The sequence below is a fragment of the Gopherus flavomarginatus genome, chromosome 7 (assembly GCF_025201925.1).
Source record: "Gopherus flavomarginatus isolate rGopFla2 chromosome 7, rGopFla2.mat.asm, whole genome shotgun sequence".
NCBI classification, from domain to species: Eukaryota; Metazoa; Chordata; order Testudines; family Testudinidae; genus Gopherus; species Gopherus flavomarginatus.
This window is the reverse complement of record NC_066623.1, coordinates 52,328,841-52,345,285: the sequence shown is the minus strand read 5'-3', so window position 1 is coordinate 52,345,285 and position 16,445 is coordinate 52,328,841. Positions and strand designations below refer to the sequence as shown.

Genomic DNA, 16,445 nt, shown 5'->3' with positions numbered 1-16,445 from the left:
TCCCAATCTTGCCACCGATCCCGATCTTGACGCTGCTCGCAGTCCCGGTACCGATCTCCTTCTGGGCACCGGTCGTACTCGCGGCACTGTTCAAGATCCCGCTCTCTGGACTGATACTCCAGACGGTGGTCCAGCTCCCGGCACCGTTCACGTCACAGTCACTCCCACCGTAGAGCTTCACGGTCATGGTCGACCTCCCGGCACCGCGCCGGTTGCAGGTCCCGGTCAACCTCTTGGCACTGGTACGACTCCCGGTACCGCTCTCCTGTGAGGCATGACGTACGGTACCCTACACACAGGGCAGCTCCTCACGTGCACTATGCTCTGCCATGGCCATCACGGAACCCATCTGAGTCTTCGCACGCTGATAGCGCCGCATATGGAGATTCAGAAACGCAGAGCCGTGTCATCCAGGAGCCTCAGGGCATGGAACAAGCACCTCAGTGGTCCTTCTGGATGCCTTGGGCATATCACCAGGCCCAAGGCGAACCCACAGTTCCATCTCGTTCCGTCCCATTGGAACATCGGGCACCAGAGGCCACTGTTAGCCGCCCTCCTCCAGCGGGTATGGACGACTCAGCTCTTGCGCCGGATCCTCAGGTGTTCCTGGACCCTGGTGCTCCTCCGGAACAGGAATCACTAAATGAGCCAACCGTGCCGGGTCTGTCGTCCTCTTCTTCGCCAGACGAGGCAGTAGCCGGTACTTGTCAATCGGGGGCGGGCCCGATCGACCTCCGAGCCCAACAGGACCTTCTCCGGTGAGTCACCTTAAATATCAACCTTCAGGTGGAGGAGGTCCCAGAGGTGGAAGACCCGGTCATAGACATACTGTCGGCGGATGCTCCAACTCGCGTGGCTCTGCCGTTCATCTGTTCTATCCAGGCCAAAGCAGACACCATTTGGCAATCCCTGGCGTCTATCCCTCCCACAGCCAGAGACATGGAAAGGAAATACATGGTACCCTATAAAGGGTATGAATACTTATATACCCATCCTCCTCCATGCTCTCTGGTCGTTCAATCTGTGAATGAGAGAGAGCGCCATGGCCAGCAAGCCCCTGCCCCGAAATCGCGGGAGGCTAGAAGGATGGATCTATTGGGGCGTAAAGTTTTCTCTGCCGGAGGCCTCTAACTGCGGGTGGCTAACCAACAGGCCCTGCTCAGCAGGTATAATTATAATACCTGGCAATCGGTGGGTAAGTTTGCTGAACTGGTCCCACAGGACTCCCGCCCGCAATTCCAAGCCCTTCTGGAGGAAGGGAAGAAAGTGGCACGGACTTCTCTGCAGGCCTCACTCGACGCTGCTGATTCGGCGGCCAGAACCGTGGCCTCGGGGATTACAATGCAGAGAATATCGTGGCTGCAGGTGTCAGGCCTACCTCCTGAGCTGCAACACACTATTCAGGACCTTCCCTTTGATGGACAGGGCCTTTTTGTCTCAGAAAACGGACCCTACACTCCAGAGTCTCAAAGACAGTCGCGTCATCATGCGTTCCCTTGGGATACATACTCCGCAAACCCAACGGAGGTCCTTCTGTACCCAGCCTCAACGCCCTTACCCCCTGCCCAGGCCACGACAAGACTTTAGCAGGAGGCGTGGTCGCGGGAACCGCAGACGGCAATCGGGTTCCCAAAGGGGCCAGAATAACGGTCCCACCAAACCATCAGAGGGACCAAAACCGAACTTTTGAAGGGGCGCCCGAGAGCAGAGCACCAGTCCTTCCCCAGGATCCTCTTCAGTTTTCCAACCACATTTCCTCCTTCCTCCCTGCATGGTCCCAATTAACCTCAGATCGTTGGGTCCTACTCACTGTGGAATTTGGATACCATCTGCAATTTATTTCACCCCCTCCCCCCCACCCTCCCTCCCCGTCCCTCTTCAGGGACCCCTCTCACGAGCATTTCCTCTGGCAAGAGGTTTGTACGTTCCTCTCCATTGGAGCTATAGAGGAGGTGCCGGAGGAGTTCAGGGGCAAGGGATTTTACTCCCTATATTTCCTAATCCCCAAGGCGAAAGGGGGTCTCCGACCCATCCTGGACCTACGCGGTCTCAACATCTTTATGAAGAAGTTGAAGTTCCGCATGGTGTCCCTGGGGACCATCATCCCATCCTTGGATCCCGGAGACTGGTACGCTTCTCTCGACATGAAGGATGCATACTTTCACATGGCCATTTACCCTCCGCACAGACGGTACCTACGGTTTATGGTGTGCAACCAACATTTTCAATTTGCGGTTCTCCCATTTGGCCTCTCTACTGCCCCGCGCGTGTTTACGAAGTGCATGGCTGTAGTGGCCACCTTCCTCCGTCGTCGGCGTATACACGTCTTTCCTTATCTAGACGACTGGCTTATTCGCGGGACCTCCGAGGTTCAAGTCACCAGGCATGTTGCTATCATCATGGACCTATTCAAGCGGTTGGGCCTGATGATCAATCTAGAGAAGTCTACTCTAGTGCCCACTCAAAGAATAGAATTCATCGGGGCCATTCTAGACTCTACACTCGCAACAGCCTGCCTTCCGCTACCCCGGTTTCGGGCACTAGTTTCGGTCATAGAAAGCCTCCAGACTCTTCCGACGACCTCGGCCCGCACCTGCCTCAGCCTTCTCAGTCACATAGCTGCGTGCACTTTCGTAACCAAGCACGCCAAACTACGCCTGTGTCCCCTTCAAACCTGGCTCGCCTCAGTTTACCGCCCGGGCAGGGAGGCCATAGACATGATCGTCACCGTTCCTCAGAGCGTCTTAGGCTCCCTCAGCTGGTGACTAACATCTTCATTGGTGTATGCAGGGATGCCACTCCAACTGACAGCCCTCAGTATCCCTAACGACGGACGCATCGTGTCTCGGCTGGGGGGCACACCTAGGCCATCGTCGCACGCAAGGCCTCTGGTCATCTCAAGAGCTAGCGTTGCACATAAACGTCCGGGAGCTGAGAGCAGTTCGCCTCGCATGCCAGACGTTCCAACATCATCTGCAGGGCCGTTGTGTTCTAGTGCTCACGGACAACACAACAGCAATGCACTACATAAACAAACAGGGAGGACCCGATCCTCCCCCCTTTGTCAGGAGGCGAGCCAACTGTGGGAATTTTGTATAGTCCACTCTATAGACCTTGTAGCGTCCTTCCTCCCAGGGGTCCGGAACACTCTGGCAGACCATCTCAGCAGATCCTTTCTCTCCCACGAGTGGTCACTCCTCCCGGACATTGTACTTTCCATCTTCCAGAAGTGGGGCTTTCCCCACATAGACCTATTCACTTCCCGCAACAACAGGAAGTGTCAGAGGTTTTGCTCCTTCCAGGGTCTCGCCCTGGGCTCAATATCAGACACCTTCCTAATCTTTTGGGCGAACCACCTGCTTTCCGCCTTTCCACCTTTCCCGATGGTGCACAGGGTTCTCGTAAAGCTTCGCGGGGACAGGGCTCGACTGATCCTGATCGCCCCTGCGTGGCCCCGACAACACTGGTACCACGTTGCTGGACCACTCGATAGCCAACCCAATCCCCCTGCCCCTTCATCAGGATCTGATAACGCAGGACCACGGCAGGCTATGAGCAACACATCTCGAAGAACAACAGTTACAAAGGTGAGTAACCATCTTTTTTTCCACTGGCCTGCAACTGGCTACAGTAGTTGTTACTAACATATCAATAAGTCCATGCTGCAGTTATACCAAACCCAATTAAATATGGAGCATATATTACAAAGTCGACAAATTTCTGTGGTGTGTTACACAGCAACTTTTCAGTGGAGGTTTTAGCTTCACATTTGGGTTGGATATGGGTCATTCACTTATTCAGTGTGGTGAAAGAATGGCAGTTGAAATGAAAATGTTGTACCTTCTCTATATGGTTAAAGGGGCTACTGTGCATCATCATTAGCCGGCTAAGATGTATGGCTACTGCTTTATTAGTTTTCTATTGAGACTGCACCTATTAGCGATCCTTACACTTAGATGGCTAAAGCGTCTACTGTGCATGTTGACTTTTTGACTGATCTGTGTTCCAAATCTGTAAGCATCACTAGTAGGTGCAGCCTCAGTGGGGAATTAATAAAGCCAGCTAATGATGATGCACAGTAGATGATTTTAATGCCGTAATGTGATCTGCATACAGATGTTGTTTTGCTGTTTCTGAGGGTACTCTGGGGATGGTGATGAGTTCTGTCTATAATTTTTGTCTGATGTAGGCCATTTGAAGACCAAGCAGGAAACATGACCACTATAGATCCCACCATCAGTAATTCCTTGCATCAAGAAGAATGTGGTGGTAATGCTGTAATGCAAAAGACCTCCAAGGATGCCAGTAGCAAAAAGAGGGATGAGCCCAAACCAGGTCCAAAGAAACCCAAGGAGAAGGTGGATGCTCTATCCCAATTTGACCTCAACAACTATGCAAGTATGTGTGGATGGAAACTTGTGGTAACCAAAAAAAACTATTAATACATTAGTGTTCCTGCTTCAGGAATTAGATATATTTGGGAACTGTGGAAAGAAGAAAAGTTGGTGCATACTTTTTAAAGGCTGTTTATATCCCAATATTCAGACACTACCCCCTGTGCAGCAATGAATGAGTCCTGTGGCATGTGTCCCTTTTAAAAATGGGTAATAAAATTTTATATTTGTGTATACTTATGTAAAATAGTTATTACCTATTTTAAGAGGGACACTTCTTTTATACAGTCTAATTCCTGTAACTTTTTTCAAGCTGTCATTCAATCATTCCACACCTGGTGTTGGCCTCAGGTATTTTGTATCTCTTTGCACATAGAAAACGGGAGAGGATGTTACTGTTGTAAACGCAATAAATAGCACCGACAGGTTTGCAGTTAGTGTCCAGAATGTATCATTTTTCTGTTTAAACTACTCAAACTGTTTTTCTTTAGCTGTTTGTTTCATGGAACTTTTTTGTACAAAAAAGTATGGTGTCTCTTTGAAGAGCCATTAATTAAAGGCTTTTGTATTAAATCCTTTTTCTTGAAGTTCACCAGCAAAAGATGGTCTGCGTGAGGGAACTTGAACATTACTAGGATGGTCATCTTCGACTGCAATTGTATGAAGCTATGCAGCGCTAGTGGAATTTGTTTTTATTCCAAAATTGTGAATATTGGGTCTGAAACTGTTGAAATTGAAGGAAAAAATGTGCATCTTTGGTTCGTCTGCAGGTGTTGTGATCATTGATGACCATCCGGAAGTGACAGTAATTGAAGACTTTCCATCTAACTTGAATGATGATGGCTTTACTGAAGTGGTGTCAAAGAAACAACAAAAACGTTTGCAAGATGAGGAGCGCAGAAAGAAGGAAGAACAAACAGTGCAGGTATGTTGATCAAGAATGTCATCCTTTGCACCTGTTACAAGCAGTTACACACTTGCAAATTTTTTTTGTAAAGGACTATGCAGCAGTGCAAAATCTGTTTCCACATAACTGTTTCACCATTCAAATTGCAGTATTCTAGTTAATTTTTAGTTGAAATTGTATAGCCTTAGTTATGTAGGTCATCTTGCCTCCCCTTATGTTTCTCCTCTTGTCCCTCTTACTCCTTCTATACCCACTGCAATTTGGGTATTTCAAAGCTAATATGTCGGCTACTGTAACTAATTTGAAAGCTTGCTTTTGGGCTTACAGCTATTGCCTTTGTCACAATCCTATATGAAAATTTCTTGACCAAAAACATGGGATATGTTTAACTTTTTCATTATTCAAATGGTTAAGTACATTAGGAAAAAAAAAGTCTCTGAAAAAACGTTAAAGATTCCTGCTTTGTCCTTTTGCCATACTCTGCAACTAGGGTGATCAGATGTTAAGGGAAAATTATCAGGACCACCGGGGGCAATTCGGCAGGGAGCCCTTCAGTCACGGATGGCCTTCGGAGGTATTTCAGCGGCGGGTAATAAACCTTGCCGCCAAACACAAGCACCCCCTGCCGAAATACTGCCAAAGACGATCCGCGACTGAAGGACGCTCCGCTGAATTGCCACCGAAGACCAGGAAACAAAATATCGGGACAAATGGCGTCCTGACCGTACTGTGGTCGGGACACGGGACAAACTCCTCAATTGGGACAGTCCTGTTTTTATCGGGACGTCTGGTCACCCTATCTGCAACTGACAGAAAAATACAGACTTTCTAAATGGCTTAGCCTTCTGTAATGTCAATTTTATTCTTAGGTTTGGACCAAAAAGTGTTCAGGTGAAAAAGGAAGAGGTCAGAATTGCAAGCTTCCTCCCAGGTTTGCAAAAAAGCAGCAACAGCAGGCGGCAGCAGCAGCAGCACAGCAAGTACAAGCTCAGGCACAAGTACAGGGACAGCCTCAGAGTGCATCGCAGACTCCAAGCCAGCCACATGCTTCAGTTCAGCCTCAAAACCAGACAACAGGAGGAACAAGCAGCACAGAATATACAGCAACAGGAAAAGCTCTGCAGAACGCACAGTCTCATCCTGCTCTAGGGGCTGAATTATGGGAAAATAAAGTGGCATCAACAACTGTTGTTAATGACATCTCCAAGAAATGTAAGTGGCATCTTTGGCCTTATTTTTGGCCTGGGAGGGATAGAAGAGAAACACTGTGGTTGGAGGGTTTGAGTTGGTGAGAGATGTTTCTGGAGGTCTCAGACATCCTGGCCTGCAGGTATAGTTCTCCTATGGCACAGAGAATATGCTCCTATGAAATGTTCTGCAGAACTGCTGAGCGATAGTCTCCCAGGTTCCTTGAGATGAGAGAGCTCTTCTATAAAATGTTGAGTAACTTCTTTGCTGCAGTCGCCACATTCTGCATCCCCAGTGTGTAAGCAACTGCCATTGGTCTCAGACATGGGTTTCTTTGTCAAATTTGTGCATGTTTCCAAATATGCTAATTAGGCCAATCGAGGTTGACTTAATAAGGGACTTACTGTTAAAAGCTGAAATGAAGTTCTTCGAGTGATTGCTCATATCCATTCCAGTTAGGTGTGCGCGCCGCGCGTGCACGTTCGTCGGAAACTTTTTACCCTAGCAACTCCAGTGGGCCGGCAGGTCGCCCCCTAGAGTGGCGCCGCCATGGCGCCTGATATATACCCCTGCCAGTCCATCCGCTCCTCAGTTCCTTCTTACCGCCGTGTCGGTCGTTGGAACTGTGGAGCGCGGCATTGCTGTCCTCCACGTCCCTAGCTCTCCTTGTTCTACTGTTTATAGTTGTAGTTAGTAGTTAAGTGTAGTTAGTTAAGTAGTAATATAGTAAATAATGTAAATAATATTTGTAAATATTTGTTAGCCGGTTTGGGCCGTAGCCCTTCCCAGCACCCGGCACCGGGCTCGTGCCTGGTTCGCCGGGCTTCAAGCAATGTGCGGCCTTTAAGAAGCCGATGCCGACCAGCAACCCCCACGACGCGTGCCTAAAGTGCCTGGGGGAATCGCACATATCGGACAAGTGCCGCATTTGTAAGGCTTTTAAGCCTAGAACAAAGAAGGAGAGAGACCAGAGACTTAGGATTCTCCTCATGGAAGCGGCGCTCGACCCGGCAGCTTCGCAGACCGTCACCTCGACACCAGCACCGGATCGCGCCGGCACCGGAAAGACTCCCCGGCACCGACCTTCCCCGGCACTGGGTACAGAAGCAAGGCCCTCGAAGTCTGCAGCTCCATCCAGGCAGACTCGAGTGGAGCGCCCGGCACCTACATCTGCCGCGGCGCTACCGACAGGGATCCCGTCGACTCCGGGCCCGGAGGGTCTGTCGAGTCCGGTCCCGCCGAGCTCCCCCATAAGATCTGGGGTTGAGCTATTGGTCCCATCGACGCCGGAGACCTTCGCCTCAGCACGGGACCTCATTGCCCTGACTGAGCCAACTCAGCCTCCACCCCCGGTACCTCCGGTGCGGGTGGCGTCCAGAGGCAAACCAATGATGAGAGCGCTGTCTCAGGACTCACGCTCGCTGTCGAGGTCCCGGCACCGTGGTCGCTCACAATCCCGCCGCCGCTCGCAGTCCCGGCACCGCTCCCCTCGGCGGTACCGGTCGTACTCGCGGCACCGATCGGCCTCCAGACGGTCCCGGTCTGGTTCCAGCTACCGATACCGGCACCGGGACTCTAGGAGCCATTCCCGCCGTCGATCAGCGCCCCGGTCAACCTCCCGGCACCGCGTCGGTGGCAGGTCCCGATCCCGGCACCGAGTCAGCGGCCGGTACCGGTTCCGATCCCGGCACCGAGTCCAAGACAGACCCCGGTCCTGATCCCGGCACCAGTATGACTCCCGGTACCGGTCCCCGGCACCGAGAACATCTTCGGCGCCAGGACGCGGAGCCTCTTACCAGCCGCGGTCGGCCCCTCCATGGCCTTCCAGACAGCCGTCGGTCTCGTCGCAGGCTGACAGTGTATATGCGCTGGGCACTGACAGACAAGCGGCCCTTTTCCAAGACCCTCCGCAACAGGACCAGGGACCGCAGCAGTGGGGGTTCTGGACACCCTGGGCGTATCACCAAGCCCAGGGTCCCCAACAGCTTCCTCCTAGGCCTGCGACGACAGAGCACAGGGCGCCGGAGGCGTCGTTGTCTCGCACCTCCCCCTCGCCCCCCCCCCGGACGGGGAGGACAGGTCAAAACAACAAGACCCTGAGCTCCCTCCGGAGTCAGAGGCGAGGGCTGAGGCAGACCCCCCGCTGGACACTCTCTTGCCAGGGGTCTCCTCATCGTCTTCCCCCGATGAGGCGGTGGCAGGCACTTCTTCCAATAGCCCTACTCCGCTAGATCTCAGGGCACATCAGGACCTCCTCAGGCGCGTAGCACAGAACTTGAGCCTGCAAGCTGAGGAGGTCTCTGAGATCGAGGATCCCGTCGTCAGCATCCTCTCCTCCGATGCTCCCACTAGGGTCGCCCTGCCCTTTATTCGGACGATCCAGACCAACGCCAATACGATCTGGCAATCGCCGGCCTCCATCCCCCTTACTGCACGGGGCGTCGAAAGGAAGTACATGGCCCCCTCCAAGGGCTATGAGTACCTCCACGTTCACCCGACACCATGCTCCCTCGTGGTACAGTCGGTGAACGAGAGGGAGCGTCATGGGCAGGAAGCCCCAGCCCCCAAATCCAAGGAGGCCAGGCGTATGGACCTCCTCGGCCGCAAGGTCTATTCGGCGGGGGCCCTTCAGCTCAGGGTTTCCAACCAGCAAGCCCTTCTTAGCCGCTACGCCTTTAACTTTTGGGTGGCAGCGGATAAGTTCAAAGAGCTGTCGCCACAGGAGGCGCATCAAGAATTTGTGGCGATTCTTGACGAGGGCAAGAAGGTCGCAAGAACCTCGTTGCAGGCCTCCTTGGACGCTGCGGACTCGGCTGCCCGTACCCTCGCCTCGGGGGGGGTGATGCGCCGCATCTCCTGGCTTCAGGTTTCTGGCCTTCCACCGGAGCTCCAATACACCATCCAGGACCTCCCGTTTGAAGGCCAGGGCCTGTTCTCGGAGAAAACAGACCCCAGACTGAAAAGTCTCAAAGACAATCGGGTCATTATGCGCTCCCTTGGGATGCACATGCCTGGGACACAACGCAGACCCTTCCGGCCGCAACAACAGCAGCAGCAGCGCCGGCCATACCCCCAGTTCCGCCAGCGGCAGGACCTCAATAGGCGCCGCGGCAGAAATGGCAGGCGCAGGCAGTTGGGGAATCAAGGGAGGCAAAACCAAAGCTCCTCTAAAGCCCCACCTGGACCCAAACCTTCGTTTTGAAGGTGCGCCCGGGGGCGTAGTACCAGTGTCCCCCATGGATCCTTCCCCCCCGTTTTCCAACCGCCTTTCGTTTTTCCTCCAGGCGTGGACCCAAATAACATCCGACCGCTGGGTCTTACGCACGGTGCAGACGGGATACTGTCTGCAGTTTATATTTTTTCCTCCCTCCCGCCCCCCACCCTCGTCCCTCTTCAGGGACCCCTCTCACGAGCAATTCCTCCGCCAGGAGGTGCAGACGCTCCTTGACAAAGGAGCTATAGAGGCGGTTCCGGAGAACGAGTGGGGCAAGGGGTTTTATTCCCGCTACTTTCTGATCCCCAAGGCCAAGGGAGGCCTCAGACCTATCCTCGACCTGCGAGAGCTCAACAAATATCTAGTGAAGTTGAAGTTCCGCATGGTATCCCTGGGGACCATTATCCCATCCCTGGATCCTGGAGACTGGTATGCCGCCCTCGACATGCAGGACGCTTATTTTCATATTGCCATATGGCCACACCACAGACGTTTCCTTCGGTTCGTGGTCGACTGCCATCACTACCAATTCGCGGTCCTCCCGTTTGGCCTCTCTACGGCTCTGAGGGTATTCACAAAATGCATGGCTGTCGTTGTGGCACATCTTTGGCACAGTCGCATTCACGTGTTCCCTTACCTCGACGATTGACTAATTCGGGGCACGTCAGAGCTGCAGGTCCACGGCCGCAGGATCACTGGCCTGTTTGCTACCTTGGGCCTCATGATCAACGTGGACAAGTCCACTCTGCTCCCCTCGCAGAGGGTGGAGTTCATTGGGGCCGTCCTGGACTCCACCTTGGCCAGGGCCCTTCTACCGTTGCCCAGGTTCCAGTCGTTGTCAGCGATCGTTCAGCGCTTGCTGGCAGCCCCCCTGACATCGATATGGACATGCCTAACCCTGTTAGGCCATATGGCGGCCTGCATGTTTGTGACAGGGTATGCACGGCTCCGCATGAGGCCCCTCCAGTCTTGGCTCATTGCACATGGCCGGCCGGCAAGGCAGTCACTAGACACGCTTATCATAATCTCCCAGGGGGTGTTGGATTTCCTCAGTTGGTGGCTAGACCAGTCCGTCGTGTGTGCGGGGCTCCCATTCCACCCATCCCAGCCCTCGGTGTCCCTAATGACGGACGCCTCAGATCTCGGCCTGGGGGCCCACCTGGGAACCCTGAGGACACAGGGCCTGTGGTCCCCGCAGGAGGTGGAGCTACACATCAACATGCGGGAGTTGGGAGCGGTCCGCCTTGCTTGTCAAACGTTCTGTCACCAGCTTCGAGGTCGTTTGTGTCGCGGTATTTACTGACAACACGACGACCATGTACTATATCAACAAGCAGGGCGGCACCAGATCCTCTCCCCTATGTCACGAGGCTCTCACGGTAGATCCCCTGTATACGGTCTTCCATAAAGATAAGGTGCAGCTGAGACCGCACCCTGCTTTTCTCCCCAAGGTGGTCTCAGCCTTTCACGTCAACCAGGAGATCTTCCTCCCAGTTTTTTTCCCAAAGCCTCATTCTTCACGCAGGGAGCAACAACTCCACTCGCTTGATGTCCGTCGGGCTCTCGCGTTTTATGTGGAGAGGACCAAACCGTTCCGCAAATCCCCCCAGCTTTTCGTGGCAGTAGCGGACAGCATTAAGGGGATTCCCATTTCCTCGCAGAGGTTATCCTCGTGGGTAACGTCCTGTATCAGGACCTGCTATGACTTGGCTCACGTTCCTACGGGCCGTGTGACTGCGCACTCTACCAGGGCGCAGGCGTCGTCGCTGGCTTTCCTCGCCCGTGTGCCCATCCAGGAAATCTGTCGGGCAGCGACCTGGTCATCGGTCCACACCTTTGCTTCTCACTACGCCCTGGTCCAGCAGTCCAGAGAGGACGCGGCCTTCGGATCTGCAGTGCTCCATGCCGCTACTTCTCACTCCTACCCCACCGCCTAGGTATGGCTTGGGATTCACCTAACTGGAATGGATATGAGCAATCACTCGAAGAAGAAAAGACAGTTACTCACCTTTGTAACTGTTGTTCTTCGAGATGTGTTGCTCATATCCATTCCACACCCGTCCTCCTTCCCCACTGTCGGAGTAGCCGGCAAGAAGGAACTGAGGAGCGGGTGGGCCGGCAGGGGTATATATCAGGCGCCATGGCGGCTCCACTCTAGGGGGCGACCTGCCGGCCCACTGGAGTTGCTAGGGTAAAAAGTTTCCGACGAACGTGCACGCGCGGCGCGCACACCTAACTGGAATGGATATGAGCAACACATCTTGAAGAACAACAGTTACAAAGGTGAGTAACCGTCTTTTCTGGAATCAAACACGCTCTGAAATCAAGTAGCTGTACTTTCATTGTCCATTCAGTTGTGTACTTATGAATCTAAATAACCATGGATTAATTGTGGTTTTGACTCCACTATATTCTCTGGACTTTTAGTGGGACCCATTAGTCCACCACAACCCCCTTCAGTCAGTGCATGGAATAAGCCTTTGACATCATTTGGATCAGCTGCATCTCCAGAGGTAAGGATAAAACTAAAAACAATCAAGAACATCTAAAGATAACTCAATTTGTATTTTGTAGGTGGTGGGACAAATTAAATAAGATTATTATGACAGTTCTCAAAGTACCCAGGATTGGGAGTCACCTCGTTGCTCCCTGCCTCCAGAATGAGTGTGTCTTTCTTGTAGTAACTGGGTGTTTAGTTCCCTACCACTAGCCGCCCTCTCCTCTTCTCTCAGCTATGCCAGCCCTGTCCTTTCTTTGCAGATTAACAGCAGGTGCACCCTAGTCTCCAAGTTCCCTTGAAGTGCTCCCATGTGATATCCAGACCCTGAAAGCAGTTACCCACAGAATTCCTCTGTACTCCAGTTACCAGTTTTACTTAAATCACTGCAGAGAGCACTGTACAGAACACTTATAATGAAACAAAAGATTTATTTAAGAAATAATAGCGATTCCACTAGAAATAAGTCAGTGGTGGAAACAAATGGTTACAATACAAAAAAAAATCATAAAACAAGAACTGGGACCTACACTTTCCTATTTAATAAAATAGATCCCCTTCTCTCCCAAAGTTCCATCTGTCTGTAGAGCTGGCTGACTTCCAAGAGCCAATCTTCCATGAAAAATATCACCATTCTACAAGATGTCTCCTCAGTGAATGGATCCCGAATGCTTCTCCCCACTCTTATACTGAAACAGTCTTTTGTCTTTATTCATAGGCAGGGCAATCCACGGTCTGTTATAACGTTGCCTTTTCACCTCCAACTGGTTTTGATTGTTTGCAGTTGCCTGTGATGGTTTTCTATTGACTGTTCTATGATGGGGCAATATTAGATCATTGAGCCTTGCATTACATCACTGGCTAAGTTTGGAGGTGTGGTAATCCAATCGTGCATGAATAAGCCGTTGCTAAGTAACATCACTCCAAGGTGACTCCTTTTAACCTTAAGACCATAAGGGCATAAATTTCAGTATAGTTACATTATTCCTCCGATATTATCAGTACACATACCATTTCATGATTATGAACATCAGTAAGTTGCAAGCTTTCAACAGAGGCCTGATACGTTACCCTTTATGAACAAATACCTTGTAAGCAATGTTATCGGGTCTAAGAAGAGTTGTTTGCAAAGAACCGGGGGATCCTTTGCCAAGGGGATTGTCACAATTACCCAGTGTTTTCAAACTGCATTATTTTTCTTTAGCTGGATGTAATTATTGAATAATATAGATAGTGCCTGCTACTGAGATTGGGTGTGTCTACACTACCCGCAGGATCGGCAGGCAGCAATCGATCCGGCGGGGGTTGATTTATCGTGTCTGTTCTAGACACGATAAATCAACCCCCGAGTGCTCTCCTGTTGACTCCTGTACTCCAGCACCGCAAGAGGTGCAGGCAAAGTCGACAGGGTAGGGGGGAGCAGCAGTCGACTCAACTCATCGTGGTGTCGCTCTAAGTACGTCGACTTTAACTACATTATTCACATAGCTGAAGTCGCGTAACTTAGATCAATCCACCCACCCCCAGTGTTGACCAGGGCATTATCTAATTTCTTAGTGAGAGCAGTTAGAGCAAAAATTCTTATTGAGACAGTGTTAGTAATTAGAAAAACTTGTAAACTTCATAGTTTAGAATTCTAAAACTTAAACCAATAAACTTGCAGCAGCTAACTTGTTAGTTTTGATTATGGAGTACTAGTTTAGCAAATGCTTTAAGATTCAACTCAAACTAATGTAGTTAGCTTGACTAGAATTTGTTAAACAGCCTCAGATTTACCAGTTGTAACTTAGCAATTGGATACAAAACACAGGATACAGAGGCACCTAGACAAATTAGAGGACTGGGCCAAAAGAAACCTGATGAAATTCAACAAGGACAAATGCAGAGTCCTGCACTTAGGACATAAGAATCCCATTCACTGTTACAGACTAGGGACTGAATGGCTAGGAAGCAGTTCTGCAGAAAAGGACCTAGGGGTTACAGTGGACGAGAAGCTGGATATGAGTCAACAGTGTTCGCTTGTTTCCAAGAAGACTAATGGCATTTTGGCCTATATAAATAGAGACATTGCCAGCAGATCAAGGGATGTGATCATTTCCCCCCTATTCGATATTGGTGAGGCCTCATCTGGAGTACTGTGTCCAATTTTGGGCCCCACACTACAAGAATGATGTGGAAAAATTGGAAAGAGTCCAGTGGAGAAAAACCAAAATGATTAAGGAGCACATGACTTATGAGGAGAGGCTGAGGGAACTGGCATTGTTTAGTCTGCAGAAGAGAAGGATGAGGGGGGATTTGATAGCTGCTTTCAGCTACCTGAAAGGGGGTTCCAAAGAGCATGGATCTAGACTATTCTCAGTGGTACCTGATGACACAACAAGGAGTAATGGTCTCAAGTTGCAGTGGGGGAGGTTTAGGTTGGATATTAGGAAAAACTTTTTCACTGGGAGGGTGGTGAAGCACTGGAATGGGTTACCTAGGGAGGTGGTGGAATCTCCTTCCTTTAGAGTTTTTAAGGTCAGGCTTGACAAAGCCCTGGCTGGGATGATTTAGTTGGGAGTTGGTCCTGCTTTGAGCAGGGGGTTGAACTAGATGACCTCCTGAGGTCCCTTCCAACCCTGATATTCTATGATTCTAATTGAAGAAATATAGTTGTGATTTTTCAGGAAAAAATTTGAGTTAAAACACTTAAAAATAGTTTAGCTGCTCTATACGTACTTGTCTGTGGCTCATAGTCAGCAAGATAATATACACATTCCCTTGAAATTGTCATAAGCCATATTTTTGTATTCCCAAAAAAGGGACAATAGATCTGCAATTTCCAGGAAGCATATCTACCTTTCCTGTACTTCTCTAGATGCTTGTCCAAGATAACTGTCACAATATAAAACAGTAAGTCTGCAATTAGACTGACCTTAACAGCACTAGCAGATGAGACAACTCTTCTCTAAATCTTTTTGCTGACTTTTTGTATTAAGTATTAACTTGGTTTTAGAGAGACACAGTCAGTTTCAAAACAGTTGAAAGTAGTTTCAGGTGCAGTACATGCCCCCTGTTCTCCATCCAATTTTAATGGGTTTTCAACCACATTCTCCTATTTTTAAATGTTTTTTCTTTCTCCTATTGACAGAGAGACACTCAGAAAAAGCAGAAAGTGAATATACACACAAGATACTTTTGAACGCAAGAAGCTCTTCAATTTATTTAATCAAATCTGTTCCAGTAATCTTAGGTGGTTGGCAAAAATATGCATACATCAGACTTTTTAAAACCAACAGTATCCCTTTTAATAGAAAGCAACAAAGAGTCCTGTGACCAGGGCCGGCGCTTCCATTAGATGACCCTAGGCAGTCGCCTAGGGTGCCAGGATTCGGGGGGCGGCATTTTGTGCGCTCCCCATGGGGTGCACGGGAGCTTCGAGTTCCGCTCCCATCGAGCTGCCGAAGAAGGACCTTCTGCTGATGTGCCGTGGAAAACAGCGGCAGGCAATTGAGCCGCTCAATGACTGCCGCTGTCGCCTGCAGCATTTCGGCGGAGGGTCCTTCTTCGGTGTCGCAATGGGAGCGGAACCGGAAGCTTCTGCGCGCCCCGTGGGGAGCGCACAAAATGCCACCCCCCGAATTCTGCCTAGGGCGCCAGAAACCCTGGTGCCACTCCTGCCTGTGTCACCTTATAGACTAACAGGTGTATTGGAGCATAAGCTTTCATGGTGAATAGCCACTTTGTCAGACGCATGCATTTTAATAGAGCAGGTTCAGGAAAAGCTTGCACATCTCTCACTGGTATTCTGTACCATAAAAACTTTTCTGTTGTGACGCATGCATTCATGAAGGGTGATTACTTTCTGTACATCATAGGTGATCTGTAAAGCTTCTTAAACAGAAACTAATATACTAAATTAGTTAATTGTGTAATTAAAAAAAGTAAATGCATTTTGCAACAAGACAAGTATTTGAAAATTGAAAAAAAAAATGTAATTTCTCTAAAATGTTTGTCATTACAACTTTCCCTATTGCCAGCAACATACTAAGAGAATTAAAGTTTTAACAAAAGGGAGTATGCTTGTTTAGTATTAAATTCAAGTAGCTGAACAAATATTTCTTAGAAGAAACCTAGACATTGCCTCAAACCAGCTTCAACCTGCTATTTTTACATTTGGCCCTGGTATTACATTCTCAAGTAATAACTAAAAATATTTTTTAAAAAATAAGGACCATGTGGGTTACATCAAATTTTAACCCAGCC

At 50.1% G+C, this 16,445-nt stretch overlaps 1 protein-coding gene across 12 annotated transcripts in view; it reads left to right on the top strand.

Annotated features, from left to right (window-relative positions):
* Positions 1-16,445, top strand: part of PRRC2C (proline rich coiled-coil 2C) — a 139,634-nt gene that overhangs the window by 67,499 nt on the left and 55,690 nt on the right. For all 12 annotated transcript variants that reach the window (XM_050962951.1, XM_050962957.1, XM_050962959.1 and 9 more), the window contains exons 17-20: positions 4,190-4,398; positions 5,165-5,319; positions 6,171-6,513; positions 12,131-12,216. In XM_050962951.1, coding sequence (XP_050818908.1) covers positions 4,190-4,398; positions 5,165-5,319; positions 6,171-6,513; positions 12,131-12,216 — 793 coding nt within the window. The remainder of the gene's footprint in view (positions 1-4,189; positions 4,399-5,164; positions 5,320-6,170; positions 6,514-12,130; positions 12,217-16,445) is intronic.